The sequence below is a fragment of the Naegleria lovaniensis genome, assembly GCF_003324165.1.
Source record: "Naegleria lovaniensis strain ATCC 30569 chromosome Unknown tig043, whole genome shotgun sequence".
In the NCBI taxonomy this organism is placed as follows: Eukaryota; Heterolobosea; class Eutetramitea; order Acrasida; family Naegleriidae; genus Naegleria; species Naegleria lovaniensis.
The window spans coordinates 1-18,346 of record NW_025407865.1 but is presented as its reverse complement, the minus strand read 5'-3'; the positions used below and the strand labels follow the sequence as shown (position 1 = coordinate 18,346).

Sequence of the window (18,346 nt, the reverse complement as noted above, 5' to 3'; positions counted from 1 at the left end):
TTGAGAGGTGAGCTGATAATTTTCACCAATTAAATTTATTTTGAATTTGCAATAATTTGTGTAAATTTCTTGAACATGGTGACAACTTCTGGATCATTATTATATTTCATGAATGCATTTGGATTGACAGCAATTTCATTAATAGCATTGACAATTCTTGGATTTTGGAAACCTCTCATGAGTGTTTCATCTTGAGCCACTAATTTCATGACTTGAGGATTTACAAAATCTAATGATAATTAATGATACTCTTCAATCACTCATAACAAGTACTTACTTGGAACATTATTGTTGTTAGATGGTTCTGGCTCTGGTTGTGGCTTGGTGTGAATGGTTGGTTTTTGACTTGTTGTTTCTGTTGGGGTTGGTTTTGAATTGCTTGATGATATATTGGATGCATTTGACAATGTTGAGGAGGAGGAGGAGGATGGTACTGAAGTTTGACATGTCGAAGACTTGGAAGTATTGGATATTTTCTTCTCCGGAGTGGGAGGTTTAGATGAAGTGCTACTCGTCATTACACCATGAGGTAATACTTTTTCAAGTTCTTTCAACAACTTGGTTGCTTCACTGGTATCATCTTCTAACTTTCGACTCATTTCCAAATCATTCCTTGCTTGCTCATACTTTCTCAACACTATATAAGCCTTAGCTCTTAATCGATAGGCTTTACCTGCATCTGGATTCAATGATATGGCTGCATCGCAATCTCTTCTCACGCTCAAAGGCTTATTTAACATGGCCATACATTCTGCTCTCTTGATAAATAATATTGCAGATTCTCCATTTTGTAGCTCGATTGACTTTCCATAGTGAATGGCTGCTAGCTCATATTGCTTCTCTTTGAAAAGTTGATTTCCTTTGCTTGTATATTCATTGGCCAGTTTTACATTCTTTGTAATGCTTGAATTTCCAAACTCGACGTATGGAGAAGCATTCATATTGTTTAAATATTTAGAGTCAGAAAGTGACAAAGTTGGTGATGAAATGGTAGCGTCCATTTCTTGCTTGGTATTTACATTGGAAGGAGGAAGGATGGTTGGTTGAGAAGTGGTCGTTGTTGAAAGATTTGAGGAGGAGTTCACTTGTGGTGGGTTTGTCAACCGTTTTGTTTGAGAGGGTGTCAACAATGGTTCATTACTCAAACCCACGTCGTTGTTCTGATGCTGAGGATTGTATGACGAATTTTCTGCTTGAGATGAATGATGGTCCACTTCTAGAATCAAGGGTTTTGAATGTTTGGGAGTGATGGCCATTGGACTCTCCTCCTGAACCCTATCATTAGGATCTTCTTTGTGATGATGTTGATCCGTAATCAACTTGGTTGCTCCACAATCATGAATCAGAAAATCTCTAAAGAATTTGAATTCTTCACGTTCCCGAATGATTTGAGGGTTTGATTTGACATACTTATTATCGGAATTCATGGGTCATTATAGAAATTGTATATTCAACAAACAGTCGTACCTACATTTACAAATTTCTCAAGCAATTCTAGTTGTGAGGCTGAAAATACAACGCCCTTATGATTGGAGGACGAAGGCTCGACGTTGAGGTGAGAAGTAGTGTTGTGGAGTTGAGACATTTTTTGCTCATCAAACACCTTACACTCCATGTGTCTAGAGACTCTAGACCAAATAACAATTACCACTAGTGACCAGGGTCTAATGGTGATCCATACAAACAACACGACAATTCTTGTCATTGATCTTTACTTGAAATTTAGAGAGTCATGACAAAGGTCAAAACAACCAATACAAACATGGCCATCATGTTTTGGAATGAAATCAATAGCATTGAAGAGGAAGCATTGACAATATTAGTTCCGTCTGTCTTTCTCCAAGTTTCCATTCCTTTCAAAGTGGTTCTCATTCCCTCAGTAATATTTCCAAAACCCCAATGCTTCCAATCATCACTTTGAGGATAGAAATATTCACGAACTTGTTGATAAATGTATGGACACACTTGAGCAGGTCTCTCACTCGTTGGAACGTTTGGATAAAATCTGCAATTCAATTGAGAAATTAAATAATTTTGGAATTGATCTTGTGGATAGGTTCCAACTTCCCAAGCACTGGACAAGATGGAAACATTGGCACTGGTAGCTTCTGAGAGATGTGAATACTCCTTCAAGTAATATCCAGGATTATGTCCAGGTGGATTTGGGAACAAATTCAAATGAATGGAATCTGGATGTAAGAACATTTTAGCAAACTCCAATTCATTACTCTCATACATGGCATAAATTCCACCAAAAGCACCGACTGCAGTATGAATATCGACCAAGACAATTCTTCTTCTCTTCAAATTTGGAGAGGAGAAGGATTTGACATAGGTACTCAAAATAGATTGAACAGTGGTAGTGGTCCATTCATCTCTGGCACCAGTATAACTAATACCTTCTGGTCGTGTCTTTTGTCCAACCACTGTGTGTGTGGTGTGTGTGTGGTGTGTGTTGTGTGTGTTGTATGGTCATCAATTGTATACATATAATCATCATACGAAATTGAACATTTGAAGGGTGTTCATAGAGTCATGAAAGGATGAATAATACTTACCTGAAGCATAGGTAAATCCATTCATACCATAACGTTGAATCATGGTCATGAATGCGTTTTGAGCTTGTGCTGCCACTTGAGGCAAATGAATTTGTGGAATATTGAGAGAATCAATGAATTGTTCCAAAATGACATTTCCACTCACATTCCAGCTCGAGAAATCCTTATAGTGAGTATTGATATTCTTCAACAAGTCCACATTGTTTTCATTTTCCTTATAAAAGTAACTTGCTCCGTATGGATTCAACATGTGAATATGCAAAGCATAGGTGTTGGTTGGGAGAATGTAACCACGAGAAGTTTCATTACGAATGAGAGAGATTTGAACAGCACTACCCATGAAACCTTTTCATATATATATTGAAAATGAAATTGGTGTGTATATCAAGATTCAATGGTAATAATTAGTCATTGTGAATATTGGTGAATATATATGTAAGAATTGTTTCAAATTCAAACTACTATTACTACTACTACTATGAACAACGCTTACCTTCCACACCATGGGTACCTGAATAGGTAATGAACACATTTGACTCGGCAGCATTCTTGAGTTGAGTAGCCTTATCTTGTTGGAAACAGACCGACATGAACAAATCTTCACCACTCACGCCCTTCAAATATGGAAGTTGATATTCACTATAAGCATAGCCAGATGCTGCTTGACACACTTGTTTAAATTTGAGATAGGATTCCAAGTAGGAGGATGAAAAGTGATCAAGAACTGAATTGAAAGTATATGCAGCATGGGTGGATGTACCGACAAGGATACATGTTGCCAATGAGCACATCAATGCCAACACGAATAAAGATTTTGTCATTGTTGTTGTTGTTTTTTTGTGGTTTCAACCTCCAATAAGGGAAGAATGTGTGTAGTATTTAAGGTTTTGGCGAGAAGGAATTGTAAAGTAAGCGAGATGACAAAGTACATTTAAGGAATAATTAGAAGGGAAGTAAGGCACTCGCGTTAGAAGCTGAGCTCGCAAAATGCTACCGTTCAATTGCGAAACTAACTACCAATAAGGAGAAATGAAATAAGGTCGGACCCTTTCAAATGAACCTTTCTGAAATTGCGTTCAATTCTCACTTTCAAGCTTATTAACATAAATATGAAAAACAATTTTTAGTTTGGTGTTGTGATTGTTATCTGGCTACTTTTCCATGATGGAAAGACAACAGGCTTTGAGTCTTTCAAAAAAATATTTCAACCACATTTTCGAAATCATCATGATAAATTCGTTCCATGTTTTGGATAATAGTTCAGAAAGTGTTATCGACTCGGAGGAAGATATAGCTTTGAAAACCATAGAGGAGCAATGTCAAGACAAGGAATCCGTTGAGCCGACCTCCCCACCACGTACATCAACCACCACATGGAAAACTCCGAAAAAAAAGAAAAGCAACACTTGTAGAAACTTTCTGAACGGAGACTGTAGATTTGGTTCTTCATGTAGATTTTATCATCCTCAACAACAACAAGCCTCAAGGCAAAATAATACAAAGAAGAGAAAAAAGGCAAACTCTATTACTTCTTCATCGGATTTTGAACCCGAAAATAATGCTAGAAACAACTCAAGTAATCCATTTGCCATCAGTAATAGGAAGTTATACATGATGGAATTAAGAAGTAGCGAGGAAAATGAAAATATAATGCAAGAAGAAAATGAAAATTCAAGTAGTAAGAATCATACCTCTTCCAATGTACTGATCAATTACATGACTAAGAAGAAACCTAAAATTCCAAAAGGATGGGTTCAAACTGAACCACTTGTTGGAGAGTCAATTCCAAATACAATGTTAATTCCTTTGAAATGTCCATTGAGCCCTCAAATTTATCCAGCCCCTAACAATGTCAGCTTGAAATTATTAGAAGAATATTTTGTGACAACGTATGGGCAATGTATTGGAATGGTCATTGATTTATGCTGTGTGGATTACTACCGAAGGAATGATGTTCCATTGGAGATGAAATATCAATCGTTTTATATGAACATTCATCATTTTAACAAGTCATCTCATTCGTCCGAGAATTCCAAAAATGAAGGTAATAACTCGTCCATGATTAGTGAGATGGACAATATTGTACAATGTATTGACAAGTTTATCGAAGAGAATCCTCAGCAATATATTTTAATTCATTGCACACACGGACTAAATAGGACAGGTATGTTTGAAAATCATTGAATTAGAGATGAACAGCCGCAATTTGTGTTCTAATGGCTATTGAAACAATAGGGTTTGTCATTTGCTATTACTTATTGAAAAAGAAAATTGTAAACACAGTGGAGGATGCTTTGATACTATTCAAGACACATAGAAAAAACAGCTGTGGTCTTTATAATCCATTCTTTATTGATTTATTGTTTGAAATTTTTGATCAGACAGAATCAGACATGTACCAAAGTATGAGCTATCCTGAACCAATGTCACACTCCAGGAAAAGCATTAGAGACGAATTAAAATTGTACAAACCTTGGAAGAAGCGAAAAGATGAAAATGTATGCATATCAACCTATTCTATGCTTTCTTTTCTAAGAGAGCAGCATTTAGTACAGCCGCTATCATCAACAACTGATAACACTGGTGATGCCGAGATTTGAGTTTTCATATAATTTATAATTTTTGATTTAATGCATCAACAATTCAATTTGATTAAATAGAACTTGCAAAATTCATCAACTCGAACAAAGTGCCCAGTTCTACGTCCTTGTAAATTTGTTCACACGATTTTTGTCCAAACAGCTCTTGATACACTGCAATGAGTAAAGTGTGTTTGATAATTTTTGCAAATTTCTTACTCGATTTCATTTCCTTCTCCAATTCTTCAGATTTATCTGCTGGAACATTCACAGCCAGAATGGAAATAAATTCAGAGCAATAGTCAGTTTGACATTTTCTTTGTATGAAATTCAAAATGGCATCCTTGTTTGATTTTTCCTCTTCATTATTGCTGTAATACTTGGTTTTGATGTCAGTAGCAATGTGTTTTGTCAATTTCAACAGCTGATTGTATTCACCGCGAACAATGTTATGAATTTCTTCTAAATTTGGGTAATAAGCCAAAAACTCAGAGGACTCATTATTTCTCACAATTTGCAACATTTTTCTCTTTCGAGTAGGTGAATTTTCTTGATTATCTTCCAAAATTGCTTCTGATTTTGAATCAGCTTCTCCTCCATCTCCTTCTCCATCCATTGAAAGCAAGTGTGACAATGCAACATATCGTGGACTCTTGATTTTGATTCTATTGAAATTATTATCACAAATCACAAATCCTTCGTGTTGTGAAGGATCCAAATTTTTAGCAGCATCAAAAACTTTGCCTATTGATGAAAGCAATGGATACATTGCAACACATTCCCAACCCATTTTCTCAGCATGAGGTTGAGGATCTTCCTCCTTTAGTGTATTCATATCTCTAACTCCTAACAAAATAATTCGATCTCTATCGGGTTTAACAATAATTTCATGTTCCTTTGTGAATAATTCAAACATGTATATTTTGTTGAGGGATGGATCTGGAAACTTGTATTGCAATTGATACCAAATTTCCCAAAACACTTTATCAAATGTCTTGTTCTTTTTGTGAAGATATCCATTACCACTAGCAGTTCCAGTTGTTGAGATCCACCACATGTCACTACAATTTTTCCAAACAATTAAATAGTATTGGAAAAAAATCACTCACACATACCCATAGTAATATAAAGTACATAGAGATCCATCTACTTTTTCATACACTTTTGCTTCTTTCCAATTAATATCCTTTGATGCATTATATTTTTCTCCATAATTGAAAAACTTTTTGAAAGGATAACACACAACCTTATAATTTCGATCTCGATCCAAAACTAGTCCTCTACATTCTTGAACAATTTCAGTGGAAAATGGACTCTTCAACATGTCATATTTAAGTGAAATTAAATTTGAGAAATGTGAATGTTTTTTCACTTTGAGATGATAATTAGAAACAAGTTTTTCAAGTCCCTTTTCATTATTTCTTAAAAACCGAACTGTAGCCAATGAAGATGATATATCTCTCTCGTTTGGATCTACTTTGATATTCTTGTGTTCGGAAACTACTTTCTTTTGTAGCGTCAATTGAGCTTTTTGTTTTTCCGATCGATTTTCAAATGGTACAAGAGAGACATTGGAAGGCTTCTTTTTGGATGCAATGTGTTGTTGTGATTCAACATCTTCACTGCTATCATCGCTATTGCTTCCTTCTGAATCACTTGAAGAATTTTCATGAGGAGTGGTTGATGATGTAGCCTTTTTTGATTGTTTGTTTTTACGTTTTTCTCTTCGTAAGGCTTGTTTTTCTTTTTTAGAAAGTTGTTTTTTCAAAATCTGTTGTTCGGGCTCATCAATTACCTGTGAAGAAGAATCAACAGGTTCTTTCTCTTGGTCTTGCTCGTGTTGCAAAGTCTTCTTTCGGGATGCTCTGGGCATTGGTGTCAGTCCAAATATTTTTTTGATGAATTGCAAATTCAAGATGATGTCGATTCTGAAGTTGAAGGTGGTCTCGACTTTACAATTTCAAAATTGATTTTTGGATTTGAGGCATGACTTTAAATCTGTAGTGGACATTAATGGGTACTGTTTCACACATGAGACTTTTCACAACCTTGTGAAACAATCCTGTAATCGTAAATGTGTGACTTGGGGAATTGGATGACATAACGAGACTTTGTCAGTTTTCCTAATTGGTCCTTTCAAAGCAGTAAATCCCAAATCTATTTTTCATTCCTTTTATGGTCTTTTTATCTTCACGTTGTAATGTTTTACAAAACGTGGAATCCAGTGGACAAACAGCAACAAACTCTCAGAGGCATTGCCATGGCAACGTGTGTTGAGAATATTGTAATGGCTCACAAGAGAGAGCAAAAGCAAAGAAGAAAGTTGTATTCTTTTTGTGGTTCTTGTGGTGGAAACCAAATCTAGACACAATCATTACTGTTCGTTTACAGTTACGGAACCACCTTTTCTCCTTGTGTGTTGTCTCGTCATTTCAGATGAGTGACCATGGTACACATTTACAATTGCACTCAGTTTTAGCCGTTTTGAAACATCTCAACCACTAACCAACATCATTCTCTCACAATCTTCATGTTACAATGGTTGATGGGTCCAATCTTCCAAATTTCGAGAAGCAAGAAAACCGAATCCAACAAACACATCTAGAATTGGTTCGACGTTGCATGGAGTTGCCCATCCACTCGAACTCCTCTGCTGCATACGTGTGATGGCTTCACAACGATGTGAGTACACACCATGAACCATCAAGGCTTGCCAAAAATTCCAAAAAAAAACCAAATCTCATCATCACGCAACGTTGTGTGGTTATCTCTCTCACTGCTGCTTCTGATTCGAAGAAGAAGAATATCCCAGCAATAACCACCACCCCGACTCTTGCCAACTTTCACTCCTTTCGACTGTTATTTTCCATACTAAATCACAGTTGTTGTAGGTCCCTATTTCAATCCTTTTCATCGAGTTTTGACTCTGTATTTTTTCATTGCTCGCTTTCAACCGAAGCACAAGCCTCACTCTCATCATCACTCTCTACCTGCCTCTCTCTATCATTACCCTCTATGCCTTTCAGAAATCAATATTACACTACTATTGATATCTTCATCATCATAATCAGCTCACACCGCTTTGTATATATTAATCCTTGCAGCTTACTCTTACATTTTTGTACAACAACAGACTCTGCAAGTTGATAATTATAACCTGTACTAGCACTTACACACTCCTTCTCTGTACTTCTACTGTTTCATTCTGGTCTCTCGACTTAATAATACACATCCCTACTTGTACGTTGCTTGTTTCATCATCAACGCAAACAACCCAACGCACACGCACCAACGAATATCCACCATCCCTTTGCCACAACTTGCAAATTGTACAAATTTGTAACAATACACATCTTGCTATTGCCCTTATTTAGAATCAGGCATAATTTACACACACTAGCGCTGTGTAGCCGTCGTATTCCACATTCTTTCTGCACTCTTCCAACAGCAAGAACTGTTCCTTGTGTCGTTTGACTAAAAGAAACAATTCAAGACACACACCCTCTCATAGTCATTGACGTGCATTCTTTACTACTCCTTCCTCGGTCTGAGTTGACTTCACTCTACTATTCACACAGTTTTAATACCGCACGCAATTTATATTGCACAAACACTCTGTGTCCAACTCCACCGTTTTGTAATACCAACAATAACAACAACAACACGACAACATTTCTACCACCTCTCTTCTCTCCCCAATTTAGCAAAACCAATACTCCACCACTTTTGTAACACTACCATTGTTTCAAGCACATCAACAACAACACCATTATAAACAAACGAAATGACTCACTCACCATCCTCAGTTACTTCCTCACCACTCCTTCAAGGAGACAAAATTTGCTGGAATTGCAAAACGACACAATCTCCTCTGTGGAGAAAGTTTAACCCCACAGAACCAGACTGTACTCCAGCTCTTGGCTCTTCCATTTTGACCACTTACTTGTGTAACAAATGTGGTCTCTTCTATAAGAGAAATAAGAAACAAAGACCACTCGACTTGGATGGTCCAATGGTGAATGGAAGTGGTTCAGAATCGCCTTCTCTTGTTGCTTCACCATTGTTAAATTCTCCAAAAAAGAAGAAAGTTGTATCACAACAGACAAAGAAGAGAACTCAGGATGAGTTTTTAGAATCATCTTCTCCATCCTCCTATGAATCCTCAGTAGTCCCTGTTGAATCCAAGAAGAAGAAAAAGAAGCAAACGAACGCCTTGAACTCTGTGATGTCCTCATATTCTTCAAGCACAACCCTTACAAACACTTCCTTCACCCCCTCACTCAAAGAGACTATGTCTTCTCGTCCCGCACTTTCGAGACCTATTTCGTCAAGCAACATTGCTGAAATTCACAAAGCTGCCGCATTGACAATTGACAACGAAGACTTGGATGCCATTCTCGAGTCCACAAAGAAAAACAAACTCAGTGGTAACAATGGAGATTCATATCTTGGATTTGGAAGCCCAATCATTCAACACTCCTCCTCATATTCTATTGTTAATTGTGGTCAAGAAGCAAATCAAGCCAATATTCGACGTGCTTCGAGCAGCTTTAAAGCTAACGACGCTGACACCTTGAACCAAATTTTATTGACATTAGAGCAGCCAGCTACACCAAGCCGTGTCACTTCTGTTGCCTCACAACCAAGAACATCGACTGTTGATGCAGTACCTATCCCATCACATATTATTGACTGGTATAATTCAGATATGCCATCATCTAATCAAACCTTCAATGGCAGACCCTCATTTGAAATGGATATTGGTACACTTGCCGAATTATTTGGTGAAGACCAAGTGGGCCTTTTTGACTAATACTTCTTTTTGTAGCATACATGTAACCATAAAATTTTGTTTTTTTTTGAATTCAAGCTTGGTTGAGGGATTTTGCGAATTGATTTAATGTCAGGTACGATTAAGGCTTGTTTCATTTATGCACGCCAATTTCTGATACATTTGGTGAGTATGCAGTTTTGAACTTGTGGCGACGTTTTGGAGTTGTTTTCTTTTCTGTAGGCTCAGAACTTGCTTGCAGGGAAACAGGGCTTTTCTTTGGGGTTTTTCGACTTTGGTGTTTAGTTTGTTTTGTTGGCGTAGTAGGGTTGGAGGGTATGGAATTTTCTGAAGATACGATTGGAATCGAATGAGCCATTCCCAACGTACCATTTTGCGTGTTACTGTAGCACCATTCATATTATTCCCTGCATTCATGAGAGTTAAATTTCTGGTATAAACGGCATAGCTATTTAAAGGAGAAAGAGGAGATGCTATAAAGTTGCTCACAGAGCTACTTCTTCTTGGAGGAGTTTTGGGAACAGGAAAGGGAGATGAGGTGTTGGTTGAAGCGTCTTGTGAATATAAAGAGACTGAAGGTGAGCTTGTTCCCAAGAGACTGTGTGCCGTCTCTAGGCAAGTCACACAGTCCTCTAATTTTGAATCGAACACACTCCCTGAGGCACTTGTTTGTTTGTTGGTTCCAACTTGATATCTCTCCTCGTTCATGACATGATCAATTAAAATATTGCCATCCCCGACATATTTAACCGTGACGTTTTTAAAGAACAAGTTCAGAATTTTTTCAGAGTCCTTAATATCAGTCGAGTTCAAAATATCGGTCAGCATTTTAGCTCCTTTCTTGAATGCTCTTCGAATTCGTAAAAAGTTGTTGTAGTTGACACTTCTACCCAAATTATTGAAATCCCTCAATGGGTCAACAATATTTAAATTTTTAACTGTTAATATTTTGGATGTGTCTGGATCACCATAGCTCTTTTTACATTTTTTCAAAAATTCGCTCGTAAGTACATCATGTCGATCAGTAGATAAATGCTCGTGTTGGAAATCTACAAATTCATGGTACAATAATAATACGATCCAATGAATCATGTATCATTACAGCACTATTCATGTTACACAACTTACCTTCTTGATTCTTACAACTCTGTATTATAGATAGAGGAATAGGACCATAGACACTTATTCCAAAATTCGTCCAGTCAAGTGTGCTGTAATAATTTAAAAACCTATAGAGAGCCTGTTCATTCAACCCAAGTTTATGCGGAATTGAAGATTAATAGTTGCGCGGAATTGAAGATTGATGATTGCACTCAATGAATCAACGTACCTGCAATGGTGTCTCAATTTTGTACAACCGAAACATATACATTAACAACACAGTTAGACCGTACGTAGAAACTAATCCATGGTGAGACCCCAGAATCCTACTTTCATAATAAGACCATGATTTCATCAAAATTATGCTTCTCTTGAATAAATGATTATCTCCAATTTTGTCATCAACTTCATGCAAAAAGCACAATGTGGATAAACCTCCAACTTGTCCCGAAGACATGTCTATTGGTATATTATTCACAGTACATTTGATTAATTTAACCTCAGCATTAATAAAAGTCAAGTCTTCTACGACCGCTAAACTATTTCTTTGGATTTCTTGAAATAAGCTTCTAACCTTATTGTACCATGGTACCGAAGCATCTGCTAATTGTTGTTTCAACCCAATGTGCATGTGTTTCAGTAAAATATCATGTATATACGAGGTTGCATGATTAGGTATTTCGTTTGAAGCAACAGATATAAGAGGAGAAATGATTGTGTTTAAAAGTTCACCATTTTCTGTTTCGTTATTTGCAAATACGCTCAAATCAATGTCACCATCAGGCAAGTATGTTTTAAATGCAACAGACCCATATAAATATGTCTATTCATAATTATATTATTTCATATTCATGAATGAATCGTTAACGTTCTGGTTAATACTAATAATAAATCGTTATTGATATTTACTTTTAAATTTGCCAAATCAAGAACTGCTGATATTATATCAAAAACTTCCTTTCTATGGTTTTCGGACTCTATGGATGGCTGAATTCTGTACAACAATTGATAGATAAGAGAATTGCACCGCCGAAAGTTTTCGGATGTTTCATCAACATCTACCGGAGTGGAAACATAGCTACGAAGTTGTTGATTATTCTCTCCAGAATGCGATTCCGATGAAGAATGGTCATTATTGTTACAATCTGCTTTTAAAAGGCTATTACCACCATTACTAGATTGATTAGAATTGCTGATATTATTATTTTCTGTTGTTGAAGTCAAGCTGTTGATATCTTCATCAGCGTATGGTAGAGTCTCACTAGCATTATCGGGTAAATTTTGATGATGTAATTCATTAAATGCTGTTTCTTGAATGGATTTTGCGAGTAGTGATGATGAAGAAGCAGAGGATGAGTCTTTCTGGGCCGACAAGGCGTGTGGAGACGACGACGAAAAAATCATTTTTTTGGAGAAGGCATTTCGTTCTGAAAAGAGACGAGCCTGTTGGGTCATTCAGTTGAAAAAAGTTACAATTATGAGTTTGAAACTTTATTCTCATTACGTCATTGAGGCTCTCGCCCAAACTGTTCCATTGGGCCGAATAATTTCAATATCGACATGCACGAGTTGCAGAAGAAAGGATGAGAGCCTTTTGTTTTTCAAAATTGTTGAAAAAATATTATTGAAGGCAACAACATCACACTTTCCTCCTTCATCATTTCTCTTCATCATGCCATCAAGCAGCTTAAGTTGTCTTCTCATCAATGAGCTCGAACAACAGACTCACACTAAAAACAATAGTACCAGCACAAATACTTATATTTATAAACTCCATCCTTTGGTGATGATGAATATTTTGGATCATTATCAAAGAGTTGCTTTCAACTCAAAGACCGAAATTATCGGATGTTTATACGGAGAGTTTAGAGAAGGAGGATACTTTGAAATTAAGAATACCATCCCATTGAAATTCAACGATAACACCACCGATATTGATGTTGCTTATTATAAGAAGATGGAGAGTCTTCATCATCGAGTTTATTCCAACGATACATTGATTGGTTACTATAGTATTTCAACATCGAAAGCTACAGTTGATAAACAAATTTATCAATCCTTCAATGATAACATTATGAAGAACCCACTTGTGCTCGATTGTACCATCAATATCCCTTCAGGAAATGAGCCACTCACAACAAGATTGATAGATTTCAAAGGATACATGAATAGAGAATTGACATTTAAGAATAAGGTTGTTGGTACTTTATTTGAACAAGTTAGAGTTGAATATCTCATGTCGGATAATGAAAAGTTGTCAATGAACTATCTTCAAACCAACAAGTACTTGCAGAGCAATATCGTCCTTCAACAAACTATCCAACAATTGAAGAAAGATTTGGAAGAAATCAACAAATACTTGACTTCTAACAAGAAGAGCTTTGAAGTTTATCATCACTTGTTGTCTGCATTCCAAGAATTGAAACCAGTAGATGATTTTGATAAGACTCTCAATCAACACAACAAGGACTTACTCATGATTATTTATTTGTCGAACCTCTTGCAACAAAACTTGAAGATTAATGAACAATTGAGCACTACTTCTCATGACTTGTAAGTCAGCAATGACATTTCACACCTTGTCACGATAAGAAAAGACATTAAAATACTCATTTTAAAATTAAGGTCTCTTACATCAAGCTGGAAACTGTACTTCAAGATTAATACAACCACCAATTTATTATGACACCTTCTTGGTTGTATAGAGCCTCCGTTTCAAGGTGGGGGTTGTTGATCACTCCACGCGTTCACATTACAAAATCTCGCACCAAAATTCTCTCGAGTGCCCACCATAAAGGGTATTTGGTCCCCACATGTTTCCAAGAGTCCCTACTATCTTGTCGTGGCCACATTCATGAAAACTGATTCATTTCTGACTTGTTCTTTTTTACACCTCACCTCCGAATAAAATGCATCCACTCCATCTCAACCACCCATCTCCAAATCCAAACATGAAGACCATAGAAGAAGAACAACAACACTGCTCCTTATGTCCTTCTCCTGATGCTCCAGTAAATTACCAATCCATACTATCCTCTACTACTTCATCGAGCAATACTCTTACAAGTACACATGCAGATCGTTCTCCCAAACGATCTCTCTTCAAGCAAGCAAAATTAAAGTTGAAACAATGTAAGGAAGGTATTGGAGTGATGATCAGCTTGTTTGCATTCCTTCCACGCAAGCAAGAAAACGCTCGCCTCCATTCGTATGGCTCTTCCACAAACAACACCAACCAGTTCGTGGCAACAACATCGCAAAGCCTTTATCAAGACTTGCTAGTTCAAGTGTGAAAGACAACACCAAAGGACTTTTGCCATGACTATTGAAACAACCAATTTGGAAACTTGTCGTGTATGCGTTGTGCAATGACAGTAACAAGATCGTGCCAACACCAAATTTGAGAGATGTCTTCTGTCATGACGATGCTGGAGAAAAAAACCAAAAGTATTTTAACTCTGGATTGTTTTCTTGATGATTTTTGTCTACCAACAATATTTGTTACGAGTTGTAAAGCACAAGAAGGCCTCACACACACACAGATTAAGGGAAGCATTAACAGGCACTAAAAAATAAACTCTTGTCTTCTGTTCCTCCAATTTTCAAAAACTCTCAAGTTGATCGTCTCTCAATAAAAATTCACACCAATTTATTGCAGCAATAACAATAAAATCTCATCGATATTCCCAAGCTCAATGACAATTCACATGCCAAACTACTCCAAATTGATCTTCCAACATTCCATAACCTCTTGCCCAAAAAGTCTTTCCATAATTCATCAACACCTTTCCACCTTCAGAGAGAGCTTGAAAGATTTTGAGTCCTTGTTCTGGATCATCAACATCCACCGAAAGAGAATATCCTCCATGGAGTTTACCCATTTCCTTGGCATCACAGGCCATCATGATCATTTCTTTGGAAGAATTGGATGAACACAAGGATCCATGAAGAATCTTGTCGTTCCAGTCCTGCTGTGGCAAAGTGGTGCTGTTCTCGCATTGGGGTACATCGGAATAACGTTGCATGTGGAGCTCTCCTCCAAGAACGGATTGATAGAATTTGAGTACTTGCTCGCACTTGCCATCAAAGAATAGGTAGGGTGAGACTTTCATTGTGTGATTTATGAGCTCGGAATGTAGTGTTGAGATTTTTTTGTCGTTTTTGTTTTCAAAATGTGGAACGAGGGCGAATTTTGGGTTTCAGAACGCGTCTAGTACTACTCCAATAGTTCGGGGACCAATCAGCATGTTTGGTGTGGGCAAAAAAAATAATTGTAAACTTGGGAAGAATATGCTCCCACACGTATGTTGGCACCACCCTTAATATAGACCTTGAAAGTGCGTGAGAAGAACGAATTCCAAATTATCTGATCGATAATATTACCTTGTTGATTGGTACCGTCTCACGCTCATGCTTTTCTCTTCTTACACATGGTAATTCTTACACACGAAACAACGTGCACACGTGAACATCAACAAATGCAGATTCTTTTTTTCTTCATGTTCAATTCAACTCCCTTAAAACGCAAACCTCTACACATAAGCAGGTGTCTTGCCAAAATTCCTCTCACGAAATTTCAACAGCCGCTCTCTAAAAATGACAACAGGCCGTCATTGTTGGCATGTGCTTGTCTCACACCATGGTACAGTATGCCAAAATTAACAAATAGAAAAACACTCAACACGTTATCACGATAGTTTTCATACAAACAACAACCACATCAACCACGAAATGGTGAACAAAACGAAAGTAGTGACCTTCAATATTCAACAAGAGGAAGATCATGATGCGAGCCACAACACCAGTGCATCATCGGTAAAACACACGCCAGAGCATGCAACCATTGTCAACGACCATGAAACGAATCCTAACCACACTTCAACAACACACAAGATCACAACAAAACACAAGAAACATCGCATCAAAAAGATTGAAATTGTCAAAACAAAATTCGGTTGGAAGGAGTTGCCATGGGTTCAAGCGTTGAAAACCAAACTCAGAATCTGGGTCGAAGATTTGAATTTTTATATTGGACTACCAACGGTGATTAATTCAGGTCAAACGAATGATGATTTTGGTGAGGAATGGAGAAGATCAACCGTAGGATCAGAATGTGTGAATGACATGTACACTCATATGTGAGAGTCGGTCATATTAGTAGTAGGATCTGTCTTGTATATAAGGAAGGAGTGATTCCTATTACCAACATGATTTGAACAAGATCACAGATGAGCCAGGCTAATCACTTTCTATCACCAATTTTGGAGAGTATTCAATTTTGAACATTCTCAATCCACAGAATGTAACATTTTGCGTATTTAAATAACTTCAACAAAAGACTAACATCATTTCTTTCACTCATTCCGTAGTGGAAGATTTGTAAACAAATTTTCTAACAACAAATAAATTTTGAAGAAAAAAACTCTATTGGACTGTAAATGATTGCATATTCGAATCATTCTTCACTGTTTCTTGTTCGGTGCATATTGTATCGTAACATGATAATCTCAATAGTATTTGTATCATAATCCAATTCTTCTAAAGCTTCATACACATTGATCTCTTGTTGCTGTTGTAAATACTTGATCAGTGGTACCTCAAAGAATTCTCTCGTTTTTTTCGTAAAGAGTGGAAAACACACCTTGCAGAATGCATAAAGTTCACTCTCATCGATTTGCATCTCTTTGATATAACTTTCACATTGGAGAAGAACTTCTGAACTCATACCCAATCGATGAGCATACGAAAACAGTTCAATGGCATTGTGTTCTTGAAGTTGTAACTTGCCTGAATACAAACATCGACACAATTCTTCCAATACGGACAAGGTACAACATTGTAAATGTAAAATTGGCAATTCATGACATGCTTGTAATTGTCGAATTTTTTCACCTTCATCGAAATTACTTTGAATCATGACTTGAAAGAATGGACTTCGTTCCATTAAGAAATTCTTGTGACAAAGAATGGATTCTTCAGTCGGTACGAAATAAGTTTCCTCCAAATAGTTTTCAATCTTCAATTTGAAATCACAGCAAAGTTTTCTCAAAAGTTCTAATTTGGTTTTAGGTTGGTATGATTCCATAAAATAGCATGATGTCATGGCTGTGCAATAGGAATGATTCATGTCTATTTCACCTTTGGTACGATGACTTGTTAAAATATCTACAACTTCATAGATTTTCAATGATTCTGCCATATTCAAGAAATCTTTCATGGTTGCTAATTGAGCTGTAGGATATTCCATCTTTGAGGAGTTTGGATCTGTAAATTTTCCTGTATACATCCAAACGAGTAACAAATCAAAATATTGTTTTGGAAATTCGACACTTCCCAAATCTATACATGAAACATGTTGTGAACTCATCAATTCTTTGAGATCCAATTCAGATTCTGGTAATGCATCCAATAATTCTTGCATTTGCTCTTCGTATGCTCTCTTGTATGAAAGACCTTGTTGAATGTCCTCAATTTCTTTTCTAATTTTCTTGATGGCATTTCTAATTTCATGAACAAATAGCACCGTTCCAGACTGAGAAAAACAAAACTTTTCAATTTCCTTATTTGTTTTCAATGTGAGCAATTTCTGTTCGTGAGAGGTTAAGAACACATGTACATGGGGAATAGGTCTATTCTTTTGAACAAGTGCCCAGTACAATAGAAATGGCCATCGAGCTAAGAGAATCCACCAATGACAATAATATCGAGATTCATTGTGTTGACCGGAAAATCGAATTTTCAACACAACATCACTCTCCAAATTTCGTTCATTTTCAAAGAGAATTCTTTTCACTTTTTTCAACATGAATGATTGTAGAGATGAAGATTCTTCATCTTCCACATCTTCTTTATGGGTTTCTTCATTCGAATACTTGTTATAAACCTTTAACAAACTTCTAACATTTAATGATAATGCGTTAATGTAACATCGTTTGTACTTGTCATCACGAGCTCCGAGTTCTGATAAGAAATGAACTAGTTGTAAATGGCCACACAAGCATGCATAGTATAATAGAGTATTTCCGAACGAATCTGGAGTCTCCAATTCTGATAAATTCAATAACGATTTCACTTTTTGTAAATCTCCTTTTTTGCAATAGGAATAAATATCATACGATGGCGCATTAGGAGAGAATGGAATGGTGGCATGCAACATTTTTTTTGCTTTGGTCCATAAAGGTTGCAATTTCAAAATGCTCTTAAATTACCAATGAGTTCAATATCACATTTACCATCAATTCTCATACTGAACTTCATTTTCAAAAATAAATTGAAAAAATGATTTCATTCCGAAAAGAATTAGATGATGTTTTTTC

At 36.6% G+C, this 18,346-nt stretch overlaps 11 protein-coding genes across 11 annotated transcripts; 5 read left to right on the top strand and 6 right to left on the bottom strand.

Annotated features, from left to right (window-relative positions):
• Positions 1–35: 35 nt before the first annotated feature.
• On the bottom strand, positions 36–1,585 carry C9374_010424 (uncharacterized protein; the record flags this gene model as incomplete). The annotated part of the gene is made up of 3 exons (XM_044685967.1): positions 36–229; positions 278–1,409; positions 1,472–1,585. 3 exons carry the CDS (start codon positions 1,583–1,585, stop codon positions 36–38), a joined length of 1,440 nt encoding a protein of 479 aa, XP_044543854.1.
• A 137-nt stretch (positions 1,586–1,722) lies between these two features.
• C9374_010423 (uncharacterized protein) lies at positions 1,723–3,379 on the bottom strand (the record flags this gene model as incomplete). The annotated part of the gene is made up of 3 exons (XM_044685966.1): positions 1,723–2,426; positions 2,559–2,903; positions 3,052–3,379. The coding sequence occupies 3 exons, from the start codon at positions 3,377–3,379 to the stop codon at positions 1,723–1,725; spliced, it is 1,377 nt and encodes a 458-aa protein (XP_044543853.1).
• Positions 3,380–3,785: 406 nt separating this feature from the next.
• On the top strand, positions 3,786–5,158 carry C9374_010422 (uncharacterized protein; the record flags this gene model as incomplete). Its single annotated transcript, XM_044685965.1, has 2 exons — positions 3,786–4,722; positions 4,794–5,158. The coding sequence occupies 2 exons, from the start codon at positions 3,786–3,788 to the stop codon at positions 5,156–5,158; spliced, it is 1,302 nt and encodes a 433-aa protein (XP_044543852.1).
• A 52-nt stretch (positions 5,159–5,210) lies between these two features.
• On the bottom strand, positions 5,211–7,010 carry C9374_010421 (uncharacterized protein; the record flags this gene model as incomplete). The annotated part of the gene is made up of 2 exons (XM_044685964.1): positions 5,211–6,198; positions 6,253–7,010. 2 exons carry the CDS (start codon positions 7,008–7,010, stop codon positions 5,211–5,213), a joined length of 1,746 nt encoding a protein of 581 aa, XP_044543851.1.
• A 1,911-nt stretch (positions 7,011–8,921) lies between these two features.
• C9374_010420 (uncharacterized protein) lies at positions 8,922–9,950 on the top strand (the record flags this gene model as incomplete). Its single annotated transcript, XM_044685963.1, has 1 exon — positions 8,922–9,950. The coding sequence occupies one exon, from the start codon at positions 8,922–8,924 to the stop codon at positions 9,948–9,950; it is 1,029 nt and encodes a 342-aa protein (XP_044543850.1).
• Positions 9,951–10,040: 90 nt separating this feature from the next.
• Positions 10,041–12,434, bottom strand: C9374_010419 (uncharacterized protein; the record flags this gene model as incomplete). The annotated part of the gene is made up of 4 exons (XM_044685961.1): positions 10,041–10,978; positions 11,058–11,169; positions 11,260–11,853; positions 11,940–12,434. 4 exons carry the CDS (start codon positions 12,432–12,434, stop codon positions 10,041–10,043), a joined length of 2,139 nt encoding a protein of 712 aa, XP_044543849.1.
• A 268-nt stretch (positions 12,435–12,702) lies between these two features.
• On the top strand, positions 12,703–13,587 carry C9374_010418 (uncharacterized protein; the record flags this gene model as incomplete). Its single annotated transcript, XM_044685960.1, has 1 exon — positions 12,703–13,587. One exon carries the CDS (start codon positions 12,703–12,705, stop codon positions 13,585–13,587), a length of 885 nt encoding a protein of 294 aa, XP_044543848.1.
• A 352-nt stretch (positions 13,588–13,939) lies between these two features.
• On the top strand, positions 13,940–14,323 carry C9374_010417 (uncharacterized protein; the record flags this gene model as incomplete). Its single annotated transcript, XM_044685959.1, has 1 exon — positions 13,940–14,323. The coding sequence occupies one exon, from the start codon at positions 13,940–13,942 to the stop codon at positions 14,321–14,323; it is 384 nt and encodes a 127-aa protein (XP_044543847.1).
• Positions 14,324–14,722: 399 nt separating this feature from the next.
• Positions 14,723–15,142, bottom strand: C9374_010416 (uncharacterized protein; the record flags this gene model as incomplete). The annotated part of the gene is made up of 1 exon (XM_044685958.1): positions 14,723–15,142. The coding sequence occupies one exon, from the start codon at positions 15,140–15,142 to the stop codon at positions 14,723–14,725; it is 420 nt and encodes a 139-aa protein (XP_044543846.1).
• Positions 15,143–15,761: 619 nt separating this feature from the next.
• Positions 15,762–16,172, top strand: C9374_010415 (uncharacterized protein; the record flags this gene model as incomplete). Its single annotated transcript, XM_044685957.1, has 1 exon — positions 15,762–16,172. One exon carries the CDS (start codon positions 15,762–15,764, stop codon positions 16,170–16,172), a length of 411 nt encoding a protein of 136 aa, XP_044543845.1.
• Positions 16,173–16,485: 313 nt separating this feature from the next.
• Positions 16,486–18,186, bottom strand: C9374_010414 (uncharacterized protein; the record flags this gene model as incomplete). Its single annotated transcript, XM_044685956.1, has 1 exon — positions 16,486–18,186. The coding sequence occupies one exon, from the start codon at positions 18,184–18,186 to the stop codon at positions 16,486–16,488; it is 1,701 nt and encodes a 566-aa protein (XP_044543844.1).
• Positions 18,187–18,346: the final 160 nt, after the last annotated feature.